This window comes from Oryx dammah, unplaced genomic scaffold, assembly GCF_014754425.2.
Source record: "Oryx dammah isolate SB20612 unplaced genomic scaffold, SCBI_Odam_1.1 HiC_scaffold_4, whole genome shotgun sequence".
NCBI classification, from domain to species: Eukaryota; Metazoa; Chordata; class Mammalia; order Artiodactyla; family Bovidae; genus Oryx; species Oryx dammah.
Genome location: NW_024070188.1, coordinates 21400635 through 21426518, shown reverse-complemented (window position 1 = coordinate 21426518; position 25884 = coordinate 21400635). Strand labels below are relative to the sequence as shown.

General features: G+C 36.1%; 1 protein-coding gene across 1 annotated transcript in view; it reads left to right on the top strand.

Annotated features, from left to right (window-relative positions):
- The first annotated feature begins 706 nt into the window (after window positions 1–706).
- KPNA5 (karyopherin subunit alpha 5) overlaps window positions 707–25884 on the top strand; it is a 48920-nt gene continuing 23742 nt past the window's right edge. The window contains exons 1-7 of the mRNA XM_040238434.1: window positions 707–833; window positions 5218–5351; window positions 6683–6784; window positions 6895–6994; window positions 8390–8484; window positions 15013–15144; window positions 16707–16795. Of these exons, the coding sequence (XP_040094368.1) occupies window positions 830–833; window positions 5218–5351; window positions 6683–6784; window positions 6895–6994; window positions 8390–8484; window positions 15013–15144; window positions 16707–16795 (656 nt within the window). The 5' untranslated portion in view covers window positions 707–829. The remainder of the gene's footprint in view (window positions 834–5217; window positions 5352–6682; window positions 6785–6894; window positions 6995–8389; window positions 8485–15012; window positions 15145–16706; window positions 16796–25884) is intronic.

The following is a 25884-nucleotide window of genomic DNA, read 5'->3' as shown; positions in this document are numbered from 1 at the left end:
TTTATCTTGCATATTCTGTGCCTAGCACTACATAAAGAAAAAAATCTGTTTTCAATACTGCTTGTTCAACCCCAAGGTTGAATCATGTGTTGAACAAGGCTATATGTGTGTTATAAAAAATCAAGAGTACTTTACTTGGAGTTATTTATTTCATACACCAGTGGCTACTATTTTGCAAAAAAAAAATCCACAGATGTCACGGCATCCAAAATTTTTCAACTGAAAGGTTGAAACAAATGAGCAGAGAAGATAGGAAAAAGTGAATGAGGTTGAAGAAAATGAAGCTCCACGAGGTCAGGATTTTTATCCGTTGTATACACTATTGTACCTCCAACATCAAATCAAGTCTGGCACAGATTAGTCCCTCCGTCAATACTACGTTGTAAAAAATGAATAAATGAATGGATGGAAGCTTGGATGGATGGATGAACAAAAGAACGAACGGGTGAATGACAGAATTGGCAGGGAGCACTACCGCTGGCAGGGCAGTAGGACACACTTCTGACACAGCAACGCGCAGAGTTAAAATCCCAGCGTCTAGAAGTCGCCGGATCCTCCATGAGTGGGTGGGGCTGGGGCGTCCGCTTCTCTCCGCCCCTCTGCCTGCCGGTGCAGCCCCTTCGCTGCCGCCGCCGCCGCCGCCGCGTGCAAGGGCTTCTGGGAGCCCAGACTTGGGGGTCTAGAGTAAGGGGCGCGGGAGACCGCCATCTTGAGTTGTGAGCCTGGTCTCTGTACTTATCGCTAGGGGCGGAGTGCTGACCCCACAGTTACCGCCGCCGCCGCCACAGCCGGGGACTGGGAAGTCAGGGCGCCGGCTAGTGCCACATTAATGGGTAAGTGGGAGTGACACACGCCAGGGGTGAGCCTCGGGTTTGGTCCTTTCGGGAGCTACTAGTTCCTGAGGCCACTGTTTTTATCTTCCCCTGCAATTGGAGAAGGAAATGGCAACCCACTCCAGTGTTCTTGCCTGGAGAATCCCAGGCACGGGGGAGCCTGGTGGGCTGCCGTCTCTGGGGTCGCACAGAGTCGGACACCACTGAAGCGACTTAGCAGCAGTAGCAGCAGCAGCAGCAGCAACAAAGGGTTCCGGGCCGGGCCGGGTTCTCTCAGCTTCTCGAGAGGGAGACCGTGGTGGCGGGGGCGTGGCGGCCAGACCTTTCCCTGGAGGACGCGAAGGCGCCGGGAGCTCAGAGCCTCTCCGAGAGCCAGGCTGATGACGCCCAGGAGCTTTAGGCACAGGATCCTCTCGCCGCTCTGCTCCGCTGTCTCTCGACAGTTATTTTTTTTTTCGGTACATGGTCTTATCAGACGTTGCCTGTCACTTCAGGGGCTCAGCAATCTGTTCCGCAGCTCAGCTTGTTAGAAGTTGTTTCGTGTCCAGAATAAGGCAGGTTCAGCCCCAGGGGCCTACGTGTCGCACCCTCTCCCTCCAGCGCTGCCGTCCACCTGGCGCAGATGCCTGGAAGGGCTCAGTGCTGACGCGGGCCAGCGCTGGTTAGATGCTTCTGCTAGCTCACTTCCAAGGTGACAGTTTAATAGTGTCTCCTCACTAATGCACAAGAGATGAGAGGAATTGAAATCTGTGAGAAGGGATAGTGCTACTCCAAAAGAAGATGACACTGGCCTTTACTCTTCGTCTTTTTGAACACTTTAAAAAAAAAACCTTCTGATCTGATGTCTCTTAGTTACAGCATCCCATGATTTATATTTTATATTAAAAAAAGTGACTTTCTCTCATGGTAAACAGGAAATAGCTCTGTCCTTTAGATCTTCAAGTACTGCTTGTTTGCTTGTAGGGGCTCTGATTGCTGCACTTTCCCCTTTGTACCGATCTTGTCATTTTACTAACAGACACCCAAGCCCATAGAAACGCAGGCTTTATGGAGACAAGAAATTCCGTTAATATGTTTTAGAAAAAGTTCAGATTCCAGTTGTTTGCCCAACCTCAGCACAGTTTTGTCAAAGCGTGGAGTCAAAAATAAGCTTATGACTGAAAAAAAAAAAAATCCTCTGGCAACATTATAGTGTTTGAATGGCATTTCTTATATTTGAAATAACTTGTATGAGACAGCAGGCTTTGAAGTACAGTCTTTTAAACTATATTCCAGAGAAAGAAAATCCCCTTGGGTGAGGCAGCTTTAAAAAATCATTTTCCTTGAACTTTATATCCCCTTTAAAGCAACTGCAGTGAGGATGCAGATGTTAAATAAGAGACCAGAAGTTAGTACTATAGAAGGAAAACAAACAAATAATATATGAGTTGCTGGCGCGAGATTTTATTTGGTTAGCATTTATACTGAAAGATTTTAATTTGTCATTGCCTAGATTGATGATCTTAGGAGTGCTGTCTGCTGTGTGTGTTGGGAGGCACAAGGTGATTCAATCAGATGTGGGGAGAAGATATTAGAACTTCTGCTTATCTTATAAAACTATTATTTTTTAAAAAATTTCTGTGAATTTATAATTGGATAGTTTATTGTTAGTAATATGCATATATAAATAAACAAGCATATTGAGGGTGCATTCCCAAATGTATTTTGTGTGCATAGGATATGTGATCAAAAGTTTAGAGGCCAGTGGCTTAGAAGATGCCTAATGTATAGGTGGTAAATATTGTAAAGAGGTTTATTGCTGCGAACATTTCATTTTGCTAAGATATTATACTGTTGAGTGTAATTCAACAACTAATATGAAGCCCAGTTTGCTTGGTAATTAACTTTGTTTTTCCCTTCCAAGCCTAAGCTTTTGTTAGTGCAACAGAGCTTTTATATATAAAATAGAGAATAATGCTAAACGTTATTAAGAAAGTTAGGTTGAACTGTTTCTAGACATAAGTATTTGTAGGTGCACACAGTATTGCTAAAATTAATTTATTGACTGTTTTATAAAGAGATATTGGTTGATTATACATCTATTTTAATTGCACAACTATATACATGTGTAAAGAAGTGCAAAGTACTTTTTAAAGCATTGTAAAGTCCTCAGTCCTTTCCATTCTACCTTTAGTTCCTCCACTAAAGAACTTTCTCTGTCTTTCCAGTGACCTGATTATCAAGTCTACCTTCCTATGGCACTTGACTTGTTGCAGACACTTAAATATTTGCAGGATAAATCAATGAATGAATAAATTGAGTGACTTTTTTTTTTTTAGTGTCACTGCAACTGAAATATTTCTTTATCTTTTAAATTCCTTTCTTTTTCGTGACTCTTATTTTCTTCTGATCCTTCTATTTATGTTTGGTTTCCTTTACTTTCCATGGAAATGTGAACATTCTTAAGATTTCTCCTTTGGGCATCTTTCTTTTATAGCTCTAATGCTCTTGAATGATCATTCAATACTCTTTTCCTGAGCTTGACTCATAATTTTCAACCATCTGTAAATCAAAACCTTCTGTTTGTGCTCTATGTCCTATAAATTTAACACATTTAAGATTAAAGTCAGTATACATTATTAGAGTGGCTGCAGTAAACAATAACAAAATTCTAATAAGGGTAGCCAGGATACAGAGCAACAGTAATAGCTAATGAAAATGCAAAGTGGTATACTTACTTTTCAGAATGGCAGTTATAAAATGTGAAGCATATGCTTGTCCTGTTATCCATAGATTCTACACCTACATATTTACGTGAGAGAAATGAAAACTTCTATTTACACAACCTGTACATTGAGTGTTTATAACAGTTTTATTTGCAACTGCCCTAAACTAGAAACCACCTAAATGTCCTTAAGCTAGTGAATCAATAAACTATGGTATATCTGTACAATAGAATATTACTAAACAATAAAGAATGAATTTTGATACATGCCAACAATATAGTGACTCACAGATATACTATGTTAAATGAAGGAAGACAATTAAGACTGTATACTGTTATAATTTCATTTATGTGAAATTTGGGGAAAGGCAGAGCTATGGAAATCGGGGTTACCAGGTTTTAGGAGTAGGAGAAGGACTAAATAGGAGCAACATGAGGAAGTTCTGGGGGGAATTATGAAGCTGTTCTATATCTTAATTGTGTTGGTTACATGCCTGAGCATTGTGTCAAGTTCGTAGAACTGTGTACTGAGTGGTTTTTGCTGTATGTAAATGAAAAATAAAATAATTGAATTCATTGTTTTCATCTCAAAAACAAGGAGGCAGAAAAACAAAACCACCACGCCAATCCTCCATCTGTATTCCCTGTCTTGGGTTATTTTGTCATTATTCTGAAAGAGTTCATGCTGAAAACCATGAAATCATCCTCAACTCCTTTCTCAGCACATATTCCTTACGTTCTCTTGGCCTCTAATTCTTATTGAATCAATATCTGAAATGTTTCTGGCATCAGTCTGTCTTCTGTGTTTTTCAGAATAATAATAATTTACTTTAGGTCTTTTATCATCAATGTTTGAAACAACCTTCTCTTTAATTTCTTAATTCTTCTCCTTAGGATCAAGACCAGAGTTCTCAGCTAGATTGCAGAAACTATATATTTCAGCCTTACCTACCTTTCTGGTTTTATCTCCTGCCCCTTTAAAAATATATTTTATGTTTATATGTTTTGTATATTTATAAAATGTTTATGTGTTAATTTTTTAAAATATGTATAATAAAACTACTTAAAGTATAGAAACATTTCAATATTTTAAATGAAATAATTATACTCTAGTACTGAAAATTGGTATTGTAGTCATAACTCAAGTCCTGACCTATGTGGTTTTTGTTCTTTAGGCAGTTCCTTAAGTAAATGAAAGAAGCCAGACACCAATAAATACATAAGGTGTGCTTACTGAAACTTGATGCCATATTTTGTTGAAAATAAGACAATTCATTGCTGATTATTTCTTGATTTTTCCAGAAGCTGTGATTTAGAAGTTTTTTATCCAGCTGTTTCATGATTGTTTCCTGGCTAACAGTTATTTTAAGATGCACCTCACTTATAGAAAGGTTAAAATACCAGGGATAGGAGAGTGCCTCTCCGAATCAGTGAAATTACGATAATGACTTTGTGTTTAGACCAAAATCTATTATTTGTTTGATAGTAAAGTCCTAAAACATTTGATCATTTTCCTCCAATTTTGATGTGGGAGTGAGAGGATGTATTCATTGTACATAATTTTCAGGATGAGTTTTGTTGGTGTATTTGATCCATGAGCCTGAATTTAGTTGCCCCAGAGTAAACATCTCATGTTATTTTGAAAGTAATATATATCTATTTTCCTCTCCTAATCTTAAGATGCCATGGCTAGTCCCGGGAAAGATAACTATAGAATGAAAAGTTATAAGAATAAAGCCCTAAACCCCCAGGAGATGCGTAGACGAAGAGAAGAAGAAGGAATACAGCTTCGAAAACAAAAAAGAGAAGAACAGGTAGGTGTTTTAAAATATTTAATTCTGTTATTGCTAATTTTTAAATAATTTTAAACTAAAAATTTTTTTCTAGGAAATTGAATATAATATATTTTTATTAGAATCCAATAATATTAGCAAATTCATGAATCAGAATCCTATGCTATTTTTAATCCCTGACAAGAATGCCTTTTCTATTCCATCGATACACCTTTTATGTCAATATTTCTACCCCCAGACATATTTACTCTTGAGCCTATTTGTATCACTTCCACTCAGCGCTGAAAAATTTGCCCCCTAGAAAAACATTAACTGTATTCATTTGTCACTTTGTGGTTTTCATAACGCTTGCCCCTAAGTTAATTATAATCGTTTTCCTATGCTACTCATACTGTTCCTCCTGTAGTCTCATCAGGCAGACCCCTTAGCCTTCTCTGTTTGAGCTTTATATATGGAACATAAGGAATAGAAAAATTCATTTAGAAGAATGCATCTCCACATGTTTCATTCCAAAATACACTGAAATTTAGAAGTATTCATAAATAAGTAGAAGGGTATGGTCCTCACATACGTAATTAGAACTACTATGTAAAAGGGACTAGCAATGTAGAAAGTAAAAAAAAGCCTGTTTTAGAAATATGATTATCTCCCCTGTTTATAGCATCTAACATAGTCTCTACTATATTACAGTAGGTACTTATGAAAAAAAAGTGTTGAATAAATGAATAGGAAAAGAACTGTGTAGAGACTGAGGAAGAGCAGAATTTTATTTAGCTATCAAAAAGATTATGATACCAGATTTTTTTAATCAGTTTTGATTTATGAAATATACCTGTAAATCATGCTCAGTGACTTGACCATGTCTCTTTCTTCCTCTTTTTTTTTCTTTATGTGCACTCAGTTATTAAGCATAGGGTCATCTTTCCTGAGAGTTGTTCTTGTTACTTGTTAGTCTGATATACTGGCTCTGTTAATATATCATATTATCTCACTCATATAATAGATCTGGTTTCCTTCTTAGATATCTCATAATTCAGTGTAGGCATATGTGTTTTTCCAAGTGCTATAAAATATAAATATGTGTTCTGTTTATGATACTGGAAATTGGTTAAAAGACCTGAGATTAAGAATGCCCCAAAGCAGTCTATAGGACAAGAGCTAATCTAGCCCCAGATTTTTAACTTCTCTTGAATAATTTAGTTAGTAGTTTATGGTATGGTGATTAAGAAATAATAAAATATTCAGAACTTTAAGCGATAAAATGATTGTTTTGTTCACTTAAAGGAAAAAATAATTCTATGGAAATTTAGTGTTTTATGGAAAACATAATATATTATTTCTCTTTATTATAGTTATTCAAACGCAGAAATGTCTCTTTGCCCAGAAATGATGAATCTATGTTAGAAAATCCTATCCAGGATCCAGACATCAGTTCCACTGTACCCATTCCAGAGGTAGATATTACAAATGTATTTCAAATTATATTTCTTCAGTATTTCAGAGATATACTACAAAATTATTAATTTAAAATATTTAGATAATAATTATATTTTCTGTGTTTTAGGAAGAAGTTATTACTTCAGATATGGTTCAGATGATTTTTTCTAATAATGCTGATCAACAACTAACAGCTACACAGAAATTTAGAAAGCTGCTTTCTAAAGGCAAGAATTATTTTCAGTATGCTTATTTGATGTTACTTATTTCCTGATGTTACAGGAATTTGTAGTGCAATTTTGTTAGTTTTTTTTTATTTTAAGACTTTTTTTGCCAGTACGTCTTGATTTTTTCTATAATAATCTCTTTTTTAAAACCATTATATTGTCAAAGTAATACATGTTGATTGTAGAATATCTGCAAATATAAAAGAATTTAAAGAAGCAAAATAGTCCCAAATCAGTCCCATTGCTAAGAAAGTTAGAGATACATATTTATAAATACAGAAATATTTTTCAGACTTTTTAAAAATGGCAGCAGACAGCAGAGCATAAATGTAAAGTAATTTAATCAGATATTTCTTTTTTTCCAAATTAAAAAAAATTTAATTTGTATTTTATATTGGGTGGGAGTAAAAGCATTAATATTATGTATTATCTTGTTGACGTTTTATAACTGTAAGAGCAGTTTAGGCTGTAGTCTGGAATTTACATTTTGAAGGATCCAGACTTTTCATGTAGAACACCAAAACAAAACTTTGTAGTATTTTACAGCTTTGCAGAAATCTCCCAATTTTTGAAAAAGTTCGGATAGCAAATTTGTAGAAAAAAGAAAGGGAAGAAAGTCTATTCCTTTTTTTTTTTTTTCTTTTGACCACATTGCTTGACTTGTGGGATCTTAGTTCCCAACCATTGAACCTGGGCCCCCTGCATTGCAAGTGCACTGGACTGCCAGGGAATCCCAGAAATATCTTTATTTTAAGTTTGCATTTATTTTAATTGCATTTACTTTTTGCATTTATTTTAAATTTGCATTTAAACTTCTCAGATTTTATTATTCTCATAAGTCCTCACCTATTGTGGGAGTTTATCAAGAATTCTACATAGTTCAATAGCATTTTTATAAATAACATCTTGAGAAGATAGGACTTGTCTGGCTGAAAGACATTAGGCAGTTCATGGTTGATAGTAAAAGGGACATCCCTGGAAATTGGAGTATGGTTATGAAGAATTAGAAGGACTATTACCCTTAGAAGGATTATTATCCTTTGATTGGTGTTTTGAGTATTGGACTGAAATACTCCCATACTGTAAAGGTGACCTGCTAAATAGCCTTAGAAATTTTAAATATCTGTTTAGGAAATATTTTAAAATTTTCTTACTGTTACACTAATGAAAAAGAATTTGCTTTTGTGTGTGTGTGTGTGTGTGTGTGTGTGTGTTTGCAGCAAACATTGCAGTTATGAGAGCATTTGTCTTCTTCAGTTACATCCAGCTAAGGGTTTCAAATCTGGCAGTGAAATCTAGGAAAGAGTTATTTTGTGTGTCCTGTTAACTGACACAGGGTCCAGATCATTGTGCTTTTGTATCTGCATAATAGCTTCATTCTTTTTTAATTTTTAGAACCTAATCCACCAATTGATCAAGTTATACAGAAACCAGGAGTGGTGCAGAGATTTGTCAAATTTCTTGAAAGAAATGAAAATTGTACATTACAAGTGAGTTCTGTAGTTTATGTTCTTAATTATCTCTTTCCAGAAATGACGTAGGATTAGTTTCTAGTGAAAGCAACTTCTACAGTGCTGAATATATTGTAAGCATTCAGTAAATATCAGTACGTGGCGATTAAAGGTGGTGCTACCTGTCTTGCCCTGGTCAAGTTTACAGTGCTAATTTTTTCTAGGAACTATTACTTTCTCTGAAACTATTATCATTAAACAATTTTTTTGAAAAATATATTTTAAATCATTTGTAATTTTAAGAAAAGTTTTATAGTTGTCAACCTTTAATAACTTTTGCTTTAGAAAATCATAAATCAAAATCTTAACTTTCTTAATTGTTAAATTTATTTTGGCTCCTAACTAAAGTCATAACTTTTAGTATAAACTCTTGTACCTCTTAAAACATTTTTATCAGATTGATGAGTTCCTTTTTCTTTTTTTTTAAGAAAGAACAAATCAGTATAAATCTACTTAAAATGTGACCAAAGTTAAGTGTGTCTTAAAGAGTGTTGCTTCTCAGTTATAGTGAAAATTTAAAGATGCCTTCTAAATAACTGACTACTAAAAGTATTGAAGTTTACAAATATTTTACTGTTTAAGATTGTTTTTCCTGACTTTCATTGCTATATATATAACCTACACCTACTTTCTCAATGCTCTTATTGGTATTGGAGAACTGTTCCTGGTATTTGAATAATTTGAAATTACATCTTAGAATAGTGTTCCACTTAATCTGAGTAATTTGGGAAAGATCCTCTCTCTAGGTATAAGCAAAGATGTGCTGCACTTGTGAATATTATCCATCATGAGCTTTATAAAAAATGCTGAGAATGTTTACAATAAGGATAGTCTTATTGTCAATTAAGTGATAGTGCTATAAGGACTATTCAGTTCAGTTCAGTCGCTCAGTCGTGTCCGACTTTCCGACCCCATGAATCGCGGCACACCAGGCCTCCCTGTCCATCACCATCTCCCGGAGTTCACTCAAACTCCATAGAGTCCGTGATGCCATCCAGCCATCTCATCCTTGGTCGTCCCCTTCTCCTCCTGCCCCCAGTCCCTGCCAGCATAAGAGTCTTTTCCAATGAGTCAACTCTTCACATGAGGTGGCCAAAGTACTGGAGCTTCAGCTTTAGAATCATTCCTTCCAAAGAAATCCCAGGACTGATCTTCAGAATGGACTGGTTGGATCTCCTTGCAGTCCAAAGGACTCTCAAGAGTCTTCTCCAACACCACAGTTCAAAAGCATCAATTCTTCGGCGCTCAGCCTTCTTCACAGTCCAACTCTCACATCCATACATGACCACAGGAAAAACCATAGCCTTGACTAGATGGACCTTAGTTGGCAAAGTAATGTCTCTGCTTTTGAATATGCTATCTAGGTTGGTCATAACTTTTCTTCCAAGGAATAAGCGTCTTTTAATTTCATGGCTGCAGTCACCATCTGCGGTGATTTTGGAGCCCCCAAAAATAAAGTCTGACACTGTTTCCACCGTTTCTCCATCTATTTCCCATGAAGTGATGGGACTGGATGCCATGATCTTCGTCTTCTGAATGTTGAGCTTTAAGCCAACTTTTTCACTCTCCTCTTTTACTTTCATCAAGAGGCTTTTTAGCTCCTCTTCACTTTCTGCCATAAGGGTGGTGTCGTGCATATCTGAGGTTATTGATATTTCTCCCGGCAGTCTTGATTCCAGCTTGTGTTTCTTCCAGTCCAGCGTTTCTCATGATGTACTCTGCATATAAGTTAAATAAGCAGAGTGACAATATACAGCCTTGATGTACTCCGTTTCCTATTTGGAACCAGTCTGTTGTTCCATGTCCAGTTCTAACTGTTGCTTCCTGGCCTGCATACAGATTTCTCAAGAGGCAGGTTAGGTGGTCTGGTATTCCCATCTCTTTCAGAATTTTCCAGTTTATTGTGATCCACACAGTCAAAGGCTTTGGCATAGTCAATAAAGCAGAAATAGATATTTTTCTGGAACTGTCTTGCTTTGTCGATGATCCAGTGGATGTTGGCAATTTGATCTCTGGTTCCTCTGCCTTTTCTAAACCAGCTTGAACATCAGGGAGTTCACGGTTCACGTATTGCTGAAGCCTGGCCTGGAGAATTTTGAGCATGACTTTACTAGCATGTGAGATGAGTGCAGTTGTGTGGTAGTTTGAGCATTCTTTGGCATTGCCTTTCTTTGGAACTGGAATGAAAACTGACCTTTTCCAGTCCTGTGGCCACTGCTGAATTTTCCAAATTTGCTGGCATATTGAGTGTAGCACTTTCACAGCATCATCTTTCAGGATTTGAAACAGCTCAACTGGAATTCCATCACCTCCACTAGCTTTGTTCGTAGTGATGCTTTCTAAGGCTCACTTGACTTCACATTCCAAGATGTCTGGCTCTAGGTTAGTGATCACATCATCATGATTATCTGGGTCATGAAGATCTTTTTTGTACAGTTCTTCCGTGTATTCTTGCCACCTCTTCTTAATATCTTCTGCTTCTGTTAGGTCCATACCATTTCTGTCCTTTATCAAGCCCATCTTTGCATGAAATTTTCCCTTGGTATCTCTAATTTTCTTGAAGAGATCTCTTGTCTTTCCCATTCTGTTCTTTTTCTCTATTTCTTTGCATTGATCACTGAAGAAGGCTTTCTTATCTCTTCTTGCTATTCTTTGGAACTCTGCATTCAGATGCTTATATCTTTCCTTTTCTCTTTTGCTTTTCGCCTCTCTCCTTTTCACAGCTATTTGTAAGGCCTCCCCAGACAGCCATTTTGCTTTTTTGCATTTCTTTCCCTTGGCGATGATCTTGATCCCTGTCTCCTGTACAATGTCACGAACCTCATTCGATAGTTCATCAGGCCTTCTGTCTATCAGATCTAGACCCTTAAATCTATTTCTCACTTCCACTGTATAATCATAAGGGATTTGATTTAGGTCATTCTTGAATGGTCTTGCAGTTTTCCCTACTTTCTTCAATTTGAGTCTGACCTAAAATCTATCTGTCAACTAGAGTCTTTACGTAATAGTGCTATAAGGGCTGGGAATCATGGTTTGGTCATTCACTTTATTTGTAAGCTCTGAGTCCAAACTAAAACCTAAGCCTCCTGATAGCAGTTTAATATTTGGCTCTTTAATTCTAAGTGATTGAAAGAAGAAATGAATGGATAAAATTGAATGTTAGTTTAAACAATACATTGTATAAGGCATTGTAGTTACAGATTGGTAAGATATTTTTCTCTTTGTAGAAATTCTTCACTCTGTTGGGTAAGACAAACACCTAAATAGATCTGTGATACTTTAGTATACTTAGTGCTAACAGAAAATTATACAAAGTATTTTGAGAGCGGAGAGAACATAACAGCATATGTTTACAATGTTACACAGCTAGTCTTAAGGGGGAATGAGAGTTTAACAGGCTGAATAAAAGGAAAAGTAATTTCAGGTTGTGAAAATAGCATGTGTAGAAAGCACACAGTATTTAAGAATGTTGGGGATTTGAGTGTTTATCAATCATTGTGTGTGTGTTAGTCACTCAGTCGTGTCTCTTTGTAATCCTGTGGACTGTAGCCTTCTAGGCTCCTCTGTTCATGGAATTCTCCAGGCAAGAATACTGGAGCGAGTTGACATTTTGACCTCCAATTAATCATTATACTTGAAACCTAGTGAAATTCAACAGTGTGTTCTTGGGGCAGCTATATGGTGTGTCATATTATCCAAGTTAATATGAAATATGTTGTTCAAACCATAGATCTAATTATACCAAAGAATGCTCAGAAAACCATACAATTGCACTCATCTCACATGCTAGTAAAGTCATGCTCAAAATTCTCCAAACCAGGCTTTAGCAATACATGAACCGTGAACTTCCAGATGTTCAGGCTGGTTTTAGAAAAGGCAAAGGAACCAGAGATCAAATTGCCAACATCCACTGGATCCTTGAAAAAGCAAGAGAGTTCCAGAAAAACATCTATTTCTGCTTTATTGACTATGCCAAAGCCTTTGACTGTGTGGATCACAATAAACTGTGGGAAATTCTGAAAGAGATGGGAATCCCAGACCACCTAACCTTCCTCTTGAGAAATCTGTATGCAGGTCAGGAAGCAACAGTTAGAACTGGACATGGAACAACAGACTGGTTCCAAATAGGAAAAGGAGTACATCAAGGCTGTATATTGTCACCCTGCTTATTTAACTTATATACAGAGTACATCATGAGAAACGCTGGGCTGGAGGAAGCACAGGCTGGAATCAAGATTGCCGGGAGAAATATCAATAACTTTAGTTATGCAGATGACACCACACTTATGGCAGAAAGTGAAGAAGAGCTAAAGAGCGTCTTGATAAAAGTGAAAGAGGAGAGTGAAAAAGTTGGCTTAAAGCTCAGCATTCAGAAAACTAAGATCATGGCATCTGGTCCCATCACTTCATGGGAAATAGATAGGGAAACAGTGGAAACAGTGTCAGACTTTATTTTTTGGGGCTCCAAAATCACTGCAGATGGTGACTGCAGCCATGAAATTAAAAGACACTTGCTTCTTGGAAGAAAAGTTATGACCAACCTAGACAGCATATTGAAAAGCAGAGACATTAATTTATCAACAAAGGTCCGTCTAGTCAAGGCTATGGTTTTTCCAGTAGTCATGTATGGATGTGAGAGTTGAACTATAAAGAAAGCTGAGCACAGAAGAATTGATGCTTTTGAACTGTGGTGTTGGAGAAGACTCTTGAGAATCCCTTGGATTGCAAGGAGATCCAACCAGTCCATCCTAAAGGAAGTCAGCCCTGGTTGTTCATTGGAAGGACTGATGCTGAAGCTGAAACTCCAATACTTTGGCCACCTGATGTGAAGAGCTGATTCATTTGAAAAGACCCTGATGCTGGGAAAGATTGAGGGCAGGAGGAAAAGGGGACGACAGAGGATGAGATGGTTGGATGGTATCACCGACTCGATGGACATGGGTTTGGGTGAACTCCAGGAGTTGGTGATGGACAGGGAGGCCTCGTGTACTGTGGTTCATGGGGTCACAAAGAGTTGGACACGACTGAGCGAATGAACTGAACTGAACTATACTAAGTTCTGTTCTGAGAGTGCATTTATCAGTCCAATAAAGTTACCCTAGGTACCCAACTAACACAATTGGCTATATAGTACTGTACTGTAAAAGGTTTATAATACTTTCCACACAAATAATACACAAAAAACAACCAAAAAATAAAACATTTTTAATCTCATAATATACTACCTTGAAAAGTACAGTAGTGTAGTACAGCAGCTGGCAGGCAGGGGCTGACATGCCAGGCGAGAAGAGTTACTGACTGGAGGAGGGAGAGAGTGGGAGATGATAGAGCTGAAGGATTGTCATCAATAGGAGATGGAGGTTAAGCTGCAGTTTCACTCTTGCCTGATGTTGATGGAACACACGTTCACATCTTTGAAAGTTTGCATCTTGAAGGCTCATATGTAAGGGACTTACTGTAATTGAGAGGGCTCAAACTGGGGACCTACATGTTTGGCCTGCACATGTTTTAAAATATATGAATTCAGATATCAGGCTTTCAGCAGTTGAAGAGTTTCAAATGGAAGTCTAGATTTGGGGCTTCTTTTTACAAATCAGAAGAATTGGCATTGTTGCCACATACTAAAGATCTAGTGGAGTCGAATAGGAGCTCTGCCCCCTGTTTTTTTTTCTTTTTAAAAAATATAACCGTTTTCTCTAGTTTTATCTGTACTTTTCATGCCTTTCACCAATGCTTTTTATTACACTTTTATTAATCATAATAATACCTACCTTAATGTGAGAAGTTGTCTAGGCCAAATATTTTTAAAGCTATTGTCACTATCCTCACTCCTTAATTTGCAGGTCTAATTTGCTAGTTTGTTAGAGAACCATGAGTTAAATTTTTCTCTATTGCATCATTATAAATCCATCACAGATAAGTATATCTGAATTCTGATTGTTATGAGTAACTTCCCAGAGGCTCTGCTGCTTGAAAGAGATCCACAAGTTCTTGTGGCTTTGCTAATAATGAACTCTTTCACCTTGAACTAACCACCTAAATGTATGGCTTTATAGTTTTTCTTATTTCTTAAGTGAGGAGGTTAGGAATAGATGATCCTTAGGGAAACAAAAGTAACCTTTTATGATTCTAAGTTCTATAAATATTCTATTAATTAAGTAGTGTGTATCATTTTGTTTTATACTGCTTGATTTAGAATACCTGGCTCCCTAATAGTAAACATCAGGGGTCTTATGAAATATAAATTCAGGTGTGTTCATTTATTGTTCATGATTTTATAAATTTTTATTATATTCTTCTCAGTTCTTTTTTTCCAGATTAAAGAGTCCTTTTTTTAAAAAATATTTTTACCTATCAAATCTGATTTCACATTGAATCTTATTAATCTTAAGTGAATCTTTCTCTCAGACTTATTCAGCTAAGTCTTGATTCCCTCTCTTCTCCCTTTCTTCCTCTTTCTGACGTTTCTTTGGGGCTTTCATTTATTTTGCTTTTATTTTTCCTTAGTTTGAAGCTGCGTGGGCATTAACTAATATAGCATCTGGAACTTTTCTGCATACCAAAGTAGTGATTGAAACTGGGGCTGTTCCAATTTTTATCAAACTTCTTAATTCAGAGCATGAAGATGTTCAAGAACAGGTAAGTTTCTAACTTGAACTGTTTTATCTACTAGATTTTAATTTTCTGTTGAAAGTGCCATTTGTGATTATGATTTGAAATTCATTTTTACCAAGTTGCCTGTGCATTACATTTGTTAGAATATAATAATTTCTGTTTAGTGTCAAATTGGTAGGAAGAATGAACTGTTTTAGGTATAATCCTGGCTCCTTTGTACATAGATTTCAGCTATTGAGAATTGCTATTCCCATTTATAGAAGAGCATACTGAGACCCAGAAAAGATACTAATTTACCCAAAGTGACAGCGAAGGGCTGAGCCAGGTTTTAAACCTGGCTGACTTGTAAACCAGTCTGACTCCTTGTTCTTTACATGTATGTAGATTATTTTATTGTTTCTTTTTAATATGTCATGTTATTTTTAATAAAACATTTTAGATTAGACTATATATAAATTATCATAGTTGTTGTAACAGGGAAAATTTAATCACATAAAATTTTTACCATCTAGAGAAAGTCAAATGTTTTGTTATTTTTGTTTTGATTCATGTTCATGCAAATTGATCCGTAGATCTCACTACCATTCCATTTGTTTGTTTATATATATATTTTTTATATTTTTTCCCACTTAACAATAGTATTGAGAGCTTTTTCTTATGGCATTAATTATTCTTGAAGAAAATTTTACTGATTACTCATTATCCATTCAGGTAGCTACCATAATTTATCTATTCCTCAGTAGTTGTACAATTGAGTTATTTCTAGCTTATTGGTGTTAATATTGTGGTGAGCATCATTATATATCAATCTTGATAGTAATATGTCTTGACATTAATATATGCCTTGATTATTTCATTAGGGAAAAACGATTTTACTCAAAGAAAAGCTTTTAAAGTGCTATTACTATTTCAAAGTTGACTTCCAAAATGTTATAAAAATTGATATGCCACAAACAAAATACTTCCTACGGTGCAAAATGTCATCACTTTAAAAACTTTCTCTTAAAAATCTGAAAAATAAACTTAGGTCTAGAGTAGATGTTAAAAATATTACTGTAAATTTTAAATGTTAAAATATAATTTTCCCAGTTGAAAAATTAACTTATGTCTACTTTTGTACTTATATGAGAAACTTGAAATAAAAATATAGTGATCATTTGCATTTGTGTAATTTCTTATCTAATTGAAATTTAATACATGAATAATTTGATCTTTTACTGTCATTTATTTAACCTGAACTATCTCTAAGCTTATTTTTAAGCATTGATTCAAGACAGTGCTCACATTAGCTTTACCTTAGTTTACTATGCTTTATCTCTCCTTCCTTTTTTCTTTTACAAGTCAGTTCCTTACCAGTGAGTGGATTCTTTGGCAGAAAAAAATTTTAAATGCCCTGTATTTTAATTTGACTAAAAATATTATTAAAGATACTTTTGAAGTTTTCCTTTCTTGTCTACTCACATTTTTTTTTAACATCTTGAAAACTTAACAGTTTTTCCCTTTTACAATAACATTTCATTCTTAAGAGAGAATCTTATTTATTTAAGATATTGTTGTAAAAGAATATTTTTTATTATTTTTTGAAGGCTGTTTGGGCACTTGGTAATATTGCTGGTGACAATGCAGAATGCAGAGATTTTGTTTTGAATTGTGAAATACTTCCACCTCTTTTAGAGTAAGTACTTTAAGTTTATCACAATTAAATACTAGTAACTTTTGGAAAAGCAAACTATTTTGTACACTATATTTCTACATATACATTTACTTCTTCAGTGATACTTTTAAATTTTGCTTATGTTTGGCCAAGCCTGAAATAGCTTGAAATTATATAAAACTAACAAAGAAAATTTCTGGTTGTATCATATCTGTCTTTTATGTTCCCTTAAGCCACACTTCACAGCATTCATTGCTTACTTGATGCCTACTGTGCTAAAACAATTATTCTAGAGAACAAGGATAAGTAGTAGTTTTTAATACACTAAAAATTTTAAAGTTACTAAAGCAGATAATATTGAGTGGATGAACAGATGATGTGTTGAACTTGTCAGATTTTCATATTTGATTTTGAAATGTTCAGAGAACAGAGAAATTTTTTCAGAATTAGAATTTTACTTAAAATGACTCAGCTAGTGGTTTCTTTTTCTAATACTTTTTTTAAGAAAAGAAGCTCCCCTATAATATAGGGTTCTTTACAAAAATGACATAAAATTATTTGAAAGATAGGTTTATTTATCCAAGTTGGTTATCATTTACTGAGAGAATTTTTATTTAGGCTGAATACCATTGGTAAATAGTGAAAAAGGAAAAAGTAATTGAGGAGATATTTTGAAAGGGAAAAGTTTACTCTTACCATTTCTGTGCCATTTGCCATTCTTTCCAAGCTTAGAAATTAGAATATGTTTTTAAATACAGTTTTGTTTTGTTTTTAGATACAAACAGAAAGAATATGTTTTTAGATACAGTTTTGCAAAATATATTTTATTGTTTTAGAATGTGTAACTTTCCATGGACAAAATGGACTTCTCAGTATCATTTCACTCAACTCACACTGAGTACTTAACTATGTTCAGGCCACTGAACCACTTGTGATTTCATTTACTTTGGGCTTATTCAAAATAATATCTGAGCAGTTAGTCCAATTATAAAGGAAAATACTGATTTAGGGTTCAATATCAGAATTATTTTGATGTTCATACTACTAAAAATATCTCTTAAATTTTCAACTTAGGGTTTTTCTGGCCTGATTTTATGGTTGGTAGATTAACTGTGAGTACTTGGTTTCTCTTTTTACTTTGTCTCTAGGCCATATTCTTTGCTTTCTGGGTTTGGGTCATTTATTATTTGTTAATATTTAAAGTTGGTAATGGTTTATGAAATAGTAAGTAAGCATTTCTTAGTTCTAATTACTCTAAATGTTCTGCTGCTGCTAAGTCGCTTTAGTCGTGTCCAACTCTGTGCAACCCCATAGACGGCAGCCCACTAGGCTCCTCTGTCCCTGGGATTCTCCAGGCAAGAATACTGGAGTTGGTTTCCATTTCCTTCTCCAATGCATGAAAGTGAAAAGTGAAAGTGAAGTCACTCAGTTGTGCCCGACTCTTAGCGATCTTTTAATTATGACAAAAGAAACCAAACTAAAAAACAAAGGTCTAATGAGAAACAAACAGTACCCAGCTATTGAATCATGGTTATAAACATAATAAATTTCAGAAAAAGAGTAGGTTTAGAAATTTTCAAAGTTTCATTAAAAAATTGAGAAAGGTGATAGGAAGGAAGGTATGTCAAGATGTTCTCACCATGGTTGGTCAAAAGGAAAAATGGTATTAACTTTAAGAAGATTATGGATAATCTGTAGTTCACATTGAAGTTAAATTAACATTTAGCTAATGTGTTAAGTATGTATAAAAATTTTTATTAATATAATACAGTTTTATCAGTTCTGCCTTTTGATTCTCAGTAAATGTAAAGCTTTTACTATTACGGACTTTATATACTGATATGGTGATTTAGTCACCAAGTCGTGTCTGACTCTTGTGACCCTATGGATTGTAGTCTGCCAGGCTCTTCTGTCTGTGGGATTCTCCAGGCAAGAATACTGGAGTGGTCTGCCATTTCCTTCTCCAGTGGATCTTCTCAACCCAAGAATCGAACCCAGCTCTCTTGCCTTTTAGGCAGATTCTTTACTGACTGAGCTACGAGGGAAGATCCCAATATACTGATATAGCTTTGTTTTAATTTAATGCAACTTTAATTTATAATACAGCACATTTGGACAAGAAAAGATTTGTAATTTCTCATAATACTCCCATTAATACAAGCAGGATAATATGCATCACAGCTTGGCCAAGTACAGTCTTCATGCCAAATTTGGCCTGTCCTCTGTTTTTGAAAATTAAATTTTACTGGATCACATCAATTTGCTTACTTAATGTCTGTGGTTGCTTTCATGCTGTATCAGCAGAGTTCAATGGCTGCAACAGAGGAAGGCCTGTGAAGCCAAAAGTATTTACTGAAAAGTTTGTCATTTCCTGATGTAGTAAGTCAGTGTAACTAACTTATTTCTAAATGAATTATGGTTTTAGGAGGTTTCAAATACTCTTTATAGCAAAACTTTTAGAGCATATTTTTTGGGTGACAGAATATACGCAGTAAAAAATTTACCATTTAAAAATGTACAATTTACTGCCACTCAGTATGTTCACAGTGTTTCTCAACCAGAACAACTATCTAGTGCTAGAACTTTCTGTCATCCCAAACAGAAGCCCCAGTACCCTTTTTTCCAAGTACTTGGATACCTCTAACCTGTTTTCTGTCTCTGTGGATTTACCTATTCTGGATATTTTACATAAATGAAATCATATACTGTGTGACCTTTTGTGTCTGCTTCTTTCACTTAGCATATGGTTTTCAGGGTTCATTCATATCATAGAATGTATCAGTACTTCGTTCTTCTTATAATTAAATAATATTCCATTATATGGATACACCACATTTTGTAGTACATTCGTCATGTGATGGTCATTTGGGTTATTTCCACCTTTTGGTTACTGTATATATGTAGTACTCCTGTGAACATTTGTGTGCAGGTTTCTGTTTGAACACCAGTGTTTTCAATTCTTTTTAGGTTTATACCTACCAGTGGAATTGCTGGGTAATGTGCTAATGCTGTCTTTACCTTTTATCACCAGAATTTTTCCATAGTTGCTGCACCATTCTATTTCTACCAGCAGTGTGTGAGAGTTCCAGTTTCTCACCAACAGTTGTCTGTTATTATTTTTTTTTAATTGATTTATTTATTTTAATGTAGGCTAATTACTTTACAGTATTGTGGTGATTTTTGCCATACATTGACATGAATCAGCCATAGGTGTACATGTGTCCCCCTGACCCAAACCCCTCACCCACCTCCCTCCCTATCCCATCCCTCTGGGTCATCCCAGTGCACCAGCTTTGATTGCCCTGTTTCAGGTATTGAACTTGGACTGGTCATCTATTTCACATATGGTAATATACCTGTTTAAGTGCTTTTCTCTCCATTCATCCCACCCTTGCCTTCTCCCACAGAGGCTAAAAATCTGTTCTTTATATCTGTGTCTCTTTTGCTGTTTCGCATATAGGGTCATTGTTACCATCTTTCTAAATTCCATATATATGCATTAATATACTGTATTGATGTTTTTCTTTCTGGCTTACTTCACTGTGTATAATAGGCTCCAGTTTCATCCACCTCATTAGAACTGACTCAAATGTGTTCTTTTTAATAGCTGAGTAATATTCCATTGTGTATATGCACCACAACTTTCTTATCCATTCATCTGCCGATGGATATCTAGGTTGCTCCCACGTCCTGGCTATTATAAACAGAGCTGCAGTGAACATTGGGGTACACGTGTCTCTTTCAGTTCTGATTTCCTCGGTGTGTATGCCAAGCAGTGGGATTGCTGGGTCGTGTGGCAGTTCTATTTCCAGTTTTTTAAGGAATCTTCATACTGTTCTCCATAGTGGCTGTACTAGTTTACATTCTCACCAACAGTGTAAGAGGGTTCCCTTTTCTCCATACCCTCTCCAGCATTTACTGTTTGTAGGCTTTTTGATAGCAGCCATTCTGACCTGCGTCAGATGGGATCTCATTGTGGTTTTTATTTCCATTTCTCTGATAATGAGTGATGTTGAGCATCTTTTCATGTGTTTGTTAGCCATCTGTATGTCTTCTTTGGAGAAATGTCTGTTTAGTTATTTGGCCTGTTTTTTGATTGGATCATTTATTCTTCTGGTATTGAACTGCATGAGCTGCTTGTATATTTTTGCGATTAATTCTTTGTCAGTTGCTTCGTTTGCTATTATTTTCTCCCGTTCTGAAAGCTGTCATTTCAGCTTGCTTATAGTTTCCTTTGTTGTGCAAAAGGTTTTAAATTTAATTTGGTCCCATTTGTTTATTTTTTCTTTTCTTTCCATTACTCTGGGAGGTAGGTCATAGAGGATCTTGCCATGATTTATGTCAGAGAGTGTTTTGCCTGTTTTCCTCTGGGAGTTTTATAGTTTCTGATCTTACATTTGGATCTTTAATCCATTTTGAGTTTATTTTTGTGTATGGTGTTAGAAAGTGTTCTAGTTTCATTCTTTTACAAGTGGTTGACCAGTTTTCCCAGCACCACTTGTTAAAGAGATTGTCTTTCTCTATTGTGTATTTTTGCTTCCTTTGTCAAAGATAAGGTGTCCGTGCTGCTGCTGCTGCTAAGTCGCTTCAGTTGTGTCCGACTCTGTGCAACTCCATAGACGGAAACCCACCAGGCTTCCCTGTCCCTGGGATTCTCCAGGCAAGAACACTGGAGTGGGTTGCCATTTCCTTCTCCAATGCATAAAAGTGAAAAGTGAAAGGGAAGTCACTCGGTCGTGTCTGACTCTTAGCGACCCCATGGACTGCAGCCTACCAGGCTCCTCCGTCCATGGGATTTTCCAGGCAAGAGTACTGGAGTGGGGTGCCATTGCCTTCTCCAAAGGTGTCCATAGGTTTGTGGATTTATCTCTGGGCTTTCTGTCTTGTTCCATTGATCTATATTTCTGTCTTTGTGCCAGTACCAAACTGTCTTGATGACTGTAGCTTTGTAGTATAGTCTGAAGTCAGGCAGGTTGATTCCTCCAGTTCCATTCTTCTTTCTCAAGATTGCTTTGGCTATTCAAGGTTTTCCTAAATATTTTATTCTTTTCGTTGGCACTGGTGAATGGGATTGTTTCCTTAATTTCTCTTTGTTTTCTCATTGTTAGTATATAGGAATGCAGGGGATTTCTGTGTATTAATTTTATATCCTGTAGCTTTACTATATTTGTTGATTAGCTCTAGTAATTTTCTTGTTGTGTCTTTAGGGTTTTCTATGTAGAGGATCATGTCATATGGAAACAGGAAGACTTTTACTTCTTTTCCCATCTGGATTTCTTTTTTTCTTTTTCTTCTCTGATTGCTGTGGCTAAAACTTCCAAAGCTATATTGAATAGTAATGGTGAGAGTGGGCACCCTTATCTTATTCCTGACTTTAGAGGAAATGTTTTCAATTATTTGCCATTGAGGATAATGTTTGCTGTGGGTTTATCCTATATGGCTTTTATTATTTTGAGGTATATTCCTTCTATGCCTGCTTTCTGGAGAGTTTTTATCATAAATGAATTGTTGGATTTTGTCAAAGACTTTCTCTGCATCTATTGAGATAATCATATGGCTTTCCTTTCAATTTGTTAATGTGGTGTATCACATTGATTTGCAAATATTGAAGAGTCCTTGCATCCCTAGGATAAAGCCCGCTTGGTCATGATTTGTGATCTTTTTAATATGTTGTTGGATTCTGCTTGCTAGAATTTTCTTGAGTTTTGCATCTATGTTCATCAGTGATATTTGCCTGTAGTTTTCTTTTTGTGTGTGGCATCTTTGTCTTGTTTTGGTATTAGGGTGATGGTGGCCTCATAGAATGAGTTTGGGAGTTTACCTTTGCAATTTTCTGGAATAGTTTGAGTAGGATAGGTGGTTGCGCTTCTCTAAATTTTTGGTTGAATTCACCTGTGAAGCCATCTGGTCCTGGAGTTTTGTTTGTTTGCAGATATTTGATTACAGTTTTGATTTCCATGCTTGTGATGGGTCTGTTAAGATTTTCTATTTCTCTCTGGTTCAGTTTTGGAAGGTTATATTTTTCTAAGAATTCACCCGTTTCTTCCAAGTTGTCCATATTATTGGCATATAGTTGCTGATATTAGTCTCTTATGATCCTTTGTATTTCTGTGTTGTCTGTTGTTATTTCTCCATTTTCATTTCTAATTTTATTGATTGGATTCTTCTCTCTTTTTTTCTTGATGAGTCTGGCTAATGGTTTGTCTATTTTATTCATCTACTCAAAGAACCACCTTTTAGTTTTGTTGATTTTTGCTATATCTCCTTTGTTTCTTTTTCATATATTTCTGCTCTGATTTTTGTGATTTCTTTCCTTCTGCTAACTTTGGGGTCCTTCGTTTCTTCTTTTTCTAGTTACTTTAGGTGAAAAGTTAGGTTGTTATTTGATTTTTCTCTTTTTTCTTGAGGTAGCTTGTATTGCTATGAACCTTCCCCTTAGCACTGCTTTCACTGAATCCCAGAGGTTTGGGATTGTGTTTTCATTTTCATTCATTTCTATGCATATTTTGATTTCCTTTTTGATTTCTTCTGTGGTCTGTTGTTTATTCAGAAGCGTATTGTTTAGCCTCCATATGTTTGTATTTTTAATAGTTTTTTTTTTTTCCCTGTAGTTGACAGCTGATCTTACTGCATTGTGATCAGAAAAGATGCTTGAAATGATTTCAGTTTTTTTGAATTTACCAAGACTAGATTTATGGCCCAGGATGTGATCTATCCTGGACAGTGTTCTGTGTGCATTTGAGAAAAAAGTGAAATTCATTGTTTTAGGGTGAAATGTCCTATAGATATCAATTAGGTCTAACTGGTCCATTGTATCATTTAAAACTTGTGCTTCCTTGCTAATTTTCTGTTTGGTTGATCTATCCATAGGTGTGAGTAGGATATTAAAGTCTCCCACTATTATTGGGTTACTGTTAATTTCCTCTTTCATACTTGTTAGCATTTGCCTTATGTGTTGAGGTGCTCCTGTGTTGGGTGCATATATATTTATGATTGTTACATGTTCTTGGATTGATCCTTTGATCATTATGTAGTATCCTTCTTTGTCTCTTTTCATGGTCTTATTTCAAAGTCTGTTTTATCTGATATGCATATTGCTTCTCCTGCTTTCTTTTGGTCTCCATTTGCATGGAATATCTTTTCCCAGCCCTTCACTTTCAGTCTGTATGTGACCCTTGGTTTGAGGTGGGTTTCTTGTAGACAGCATTTATAGTGGTCTTGTTTTTGTATCCATTCAGCCAGTCTTTGTCTTTTAGTTGGGGCATTCAACCCATTTACATTTAAGGTAATTATTGATAAGTATGATCCTGTTGCCATTTTGTTGTTTTGGGTTTGATTTTATAAACCTTTTCTGTGTTTCCTGTCTAGAGAAGATCCTTTAGCATTTGTTGAAGAATTGGTTTGGTGGTGCTGAATTCTCTCAGATTTTGCTTGCCTGTAAAGCTTTTGATTTCTCCTTCATCTCTGAATGAGATCCTTGCTGGGTACAGTAATCTGGCTTTTTCTCTTTCATCACTGGTTCATCACGTTCATCACTTTCAGTATATCCTGCCATTCCCTTCTGGCCTGAAGAGTTTCTGTTGAAGGATCAGCTGTTATCCTTATGGAGATCCCCTTGTGGGTTACTAGTTGCTTTTCCCTTGCTGCTTTTAATAGTTATTGTTTGTGTTTGGTCTTCCTTAGTTTAATTAATATGTGTCTTGGGATGTTTCACCTTGGGTTTATCCTGTTTGGGACTCTCTGGCTTTCTTGGACTTGGGTGTCTATTTCCTTCCCTGTTTTAGGGAAGTTTTCAACTATTATCTCCTGAAGTATTTTCTCATGCCCTTTCTTTTTGTCTTCGTCTTCTGGGATACCTGTAATTTGAATGCTGGTGTGTTTACCATTGTCCTGGAGGTCTCTGAGGTTGTCCTCACTTCTTTTAATTCTTTTTACTTTTTTCTTCTCTGCTTCATTTTTTCCACAATTCTGTCTTTCACCTCACTTATTCTCTCTTCTGTCTCAGTTATTCTACTGTTAGTTCCCTCCAGAGTGCTTTTGGCCTCAATATTATGTTATTCATTATTGATTGACTCTTCTTTATTTCTTCTAGGTCCTTGTGAAACATTTCTTGTATCTTCTCAATCCTTGTCTGTAGTCTATGTATCTGTAACTCCATTTTGTTTTCAAGATTTTGGATCATCTTTAATATCATTTATTCTGAATTTTTTTTCAGGTAGACTCCTTGTCTCCTCCTCTTTTGGTTAGTTTGGTGGGTATTTATCATGTTCCTTTACCTGATGAATATTTCTCTGCCTTTTCATTTTGTTTAGATTGCTATGTTTGGGGTGTCCTTTCTGTAGGCTAGAAGTTCATAGTTCCTCTTTATTGTGGAGTCTGCTTCTTGTGGGTGGGGTTGGACTAGTGGCTTGTCAAGGTTTCCTGCTTGGGGGAGCTTGTATCTGTGTTCTGGTGGATGGAGCTGAATCTGTTCTCTCTGGAGTGCAATGAAATGCCCAGTAGTGAGTTTTGGGGTGTCTATGGGTTTGGCATGGCTTTGGACAGCCTGTTTTTTAATGCTCAGGGCTTTGTTCCTGCTTTGCTGGAGAATTATCATTGTATGTCTTGGCCTGGAACTTGTTGACTCTTGGGTGGAACTTGGTTTCAGTGTAGGTATGGAGACTTTTGGGTGAGCTGTTGTCTGTAACTGTTCCCTGGAATCAGGAGTTCTCTAATGTTCTTAAGTTTTAGAGTTAAGCCTCCTGCCTCTGGCTTTCAGTCCTTCTCTTACAGTAGCCTCAAGACTTCTCCATCCATAAAGCACAGATGATAAAACATCTAGGTTAATGGTGAAACAATTCTCCTCAGCGAGGGACACCCAAAGAGATTCAGAGTTACATAGAGAAGAAAAGAAGTAGGAGGGAGAGGTGACCAGGAAAAGAAGAGGGAGAGTCAAAAAGGAAGTGAGCAATCTAGCCAGTAATCAATTCCCTAAGTGCTCTCCACAATCCAGAACACCCAGAGAGATTCACAGAGTTACGTAGAGAAGAGAAGAGGGAGGGAGATAGAGGTGACCAGGAGGAGAAGACGGGGAGTCAAAATGAGAGAAACCAATCTAGCCAGTAATCAGT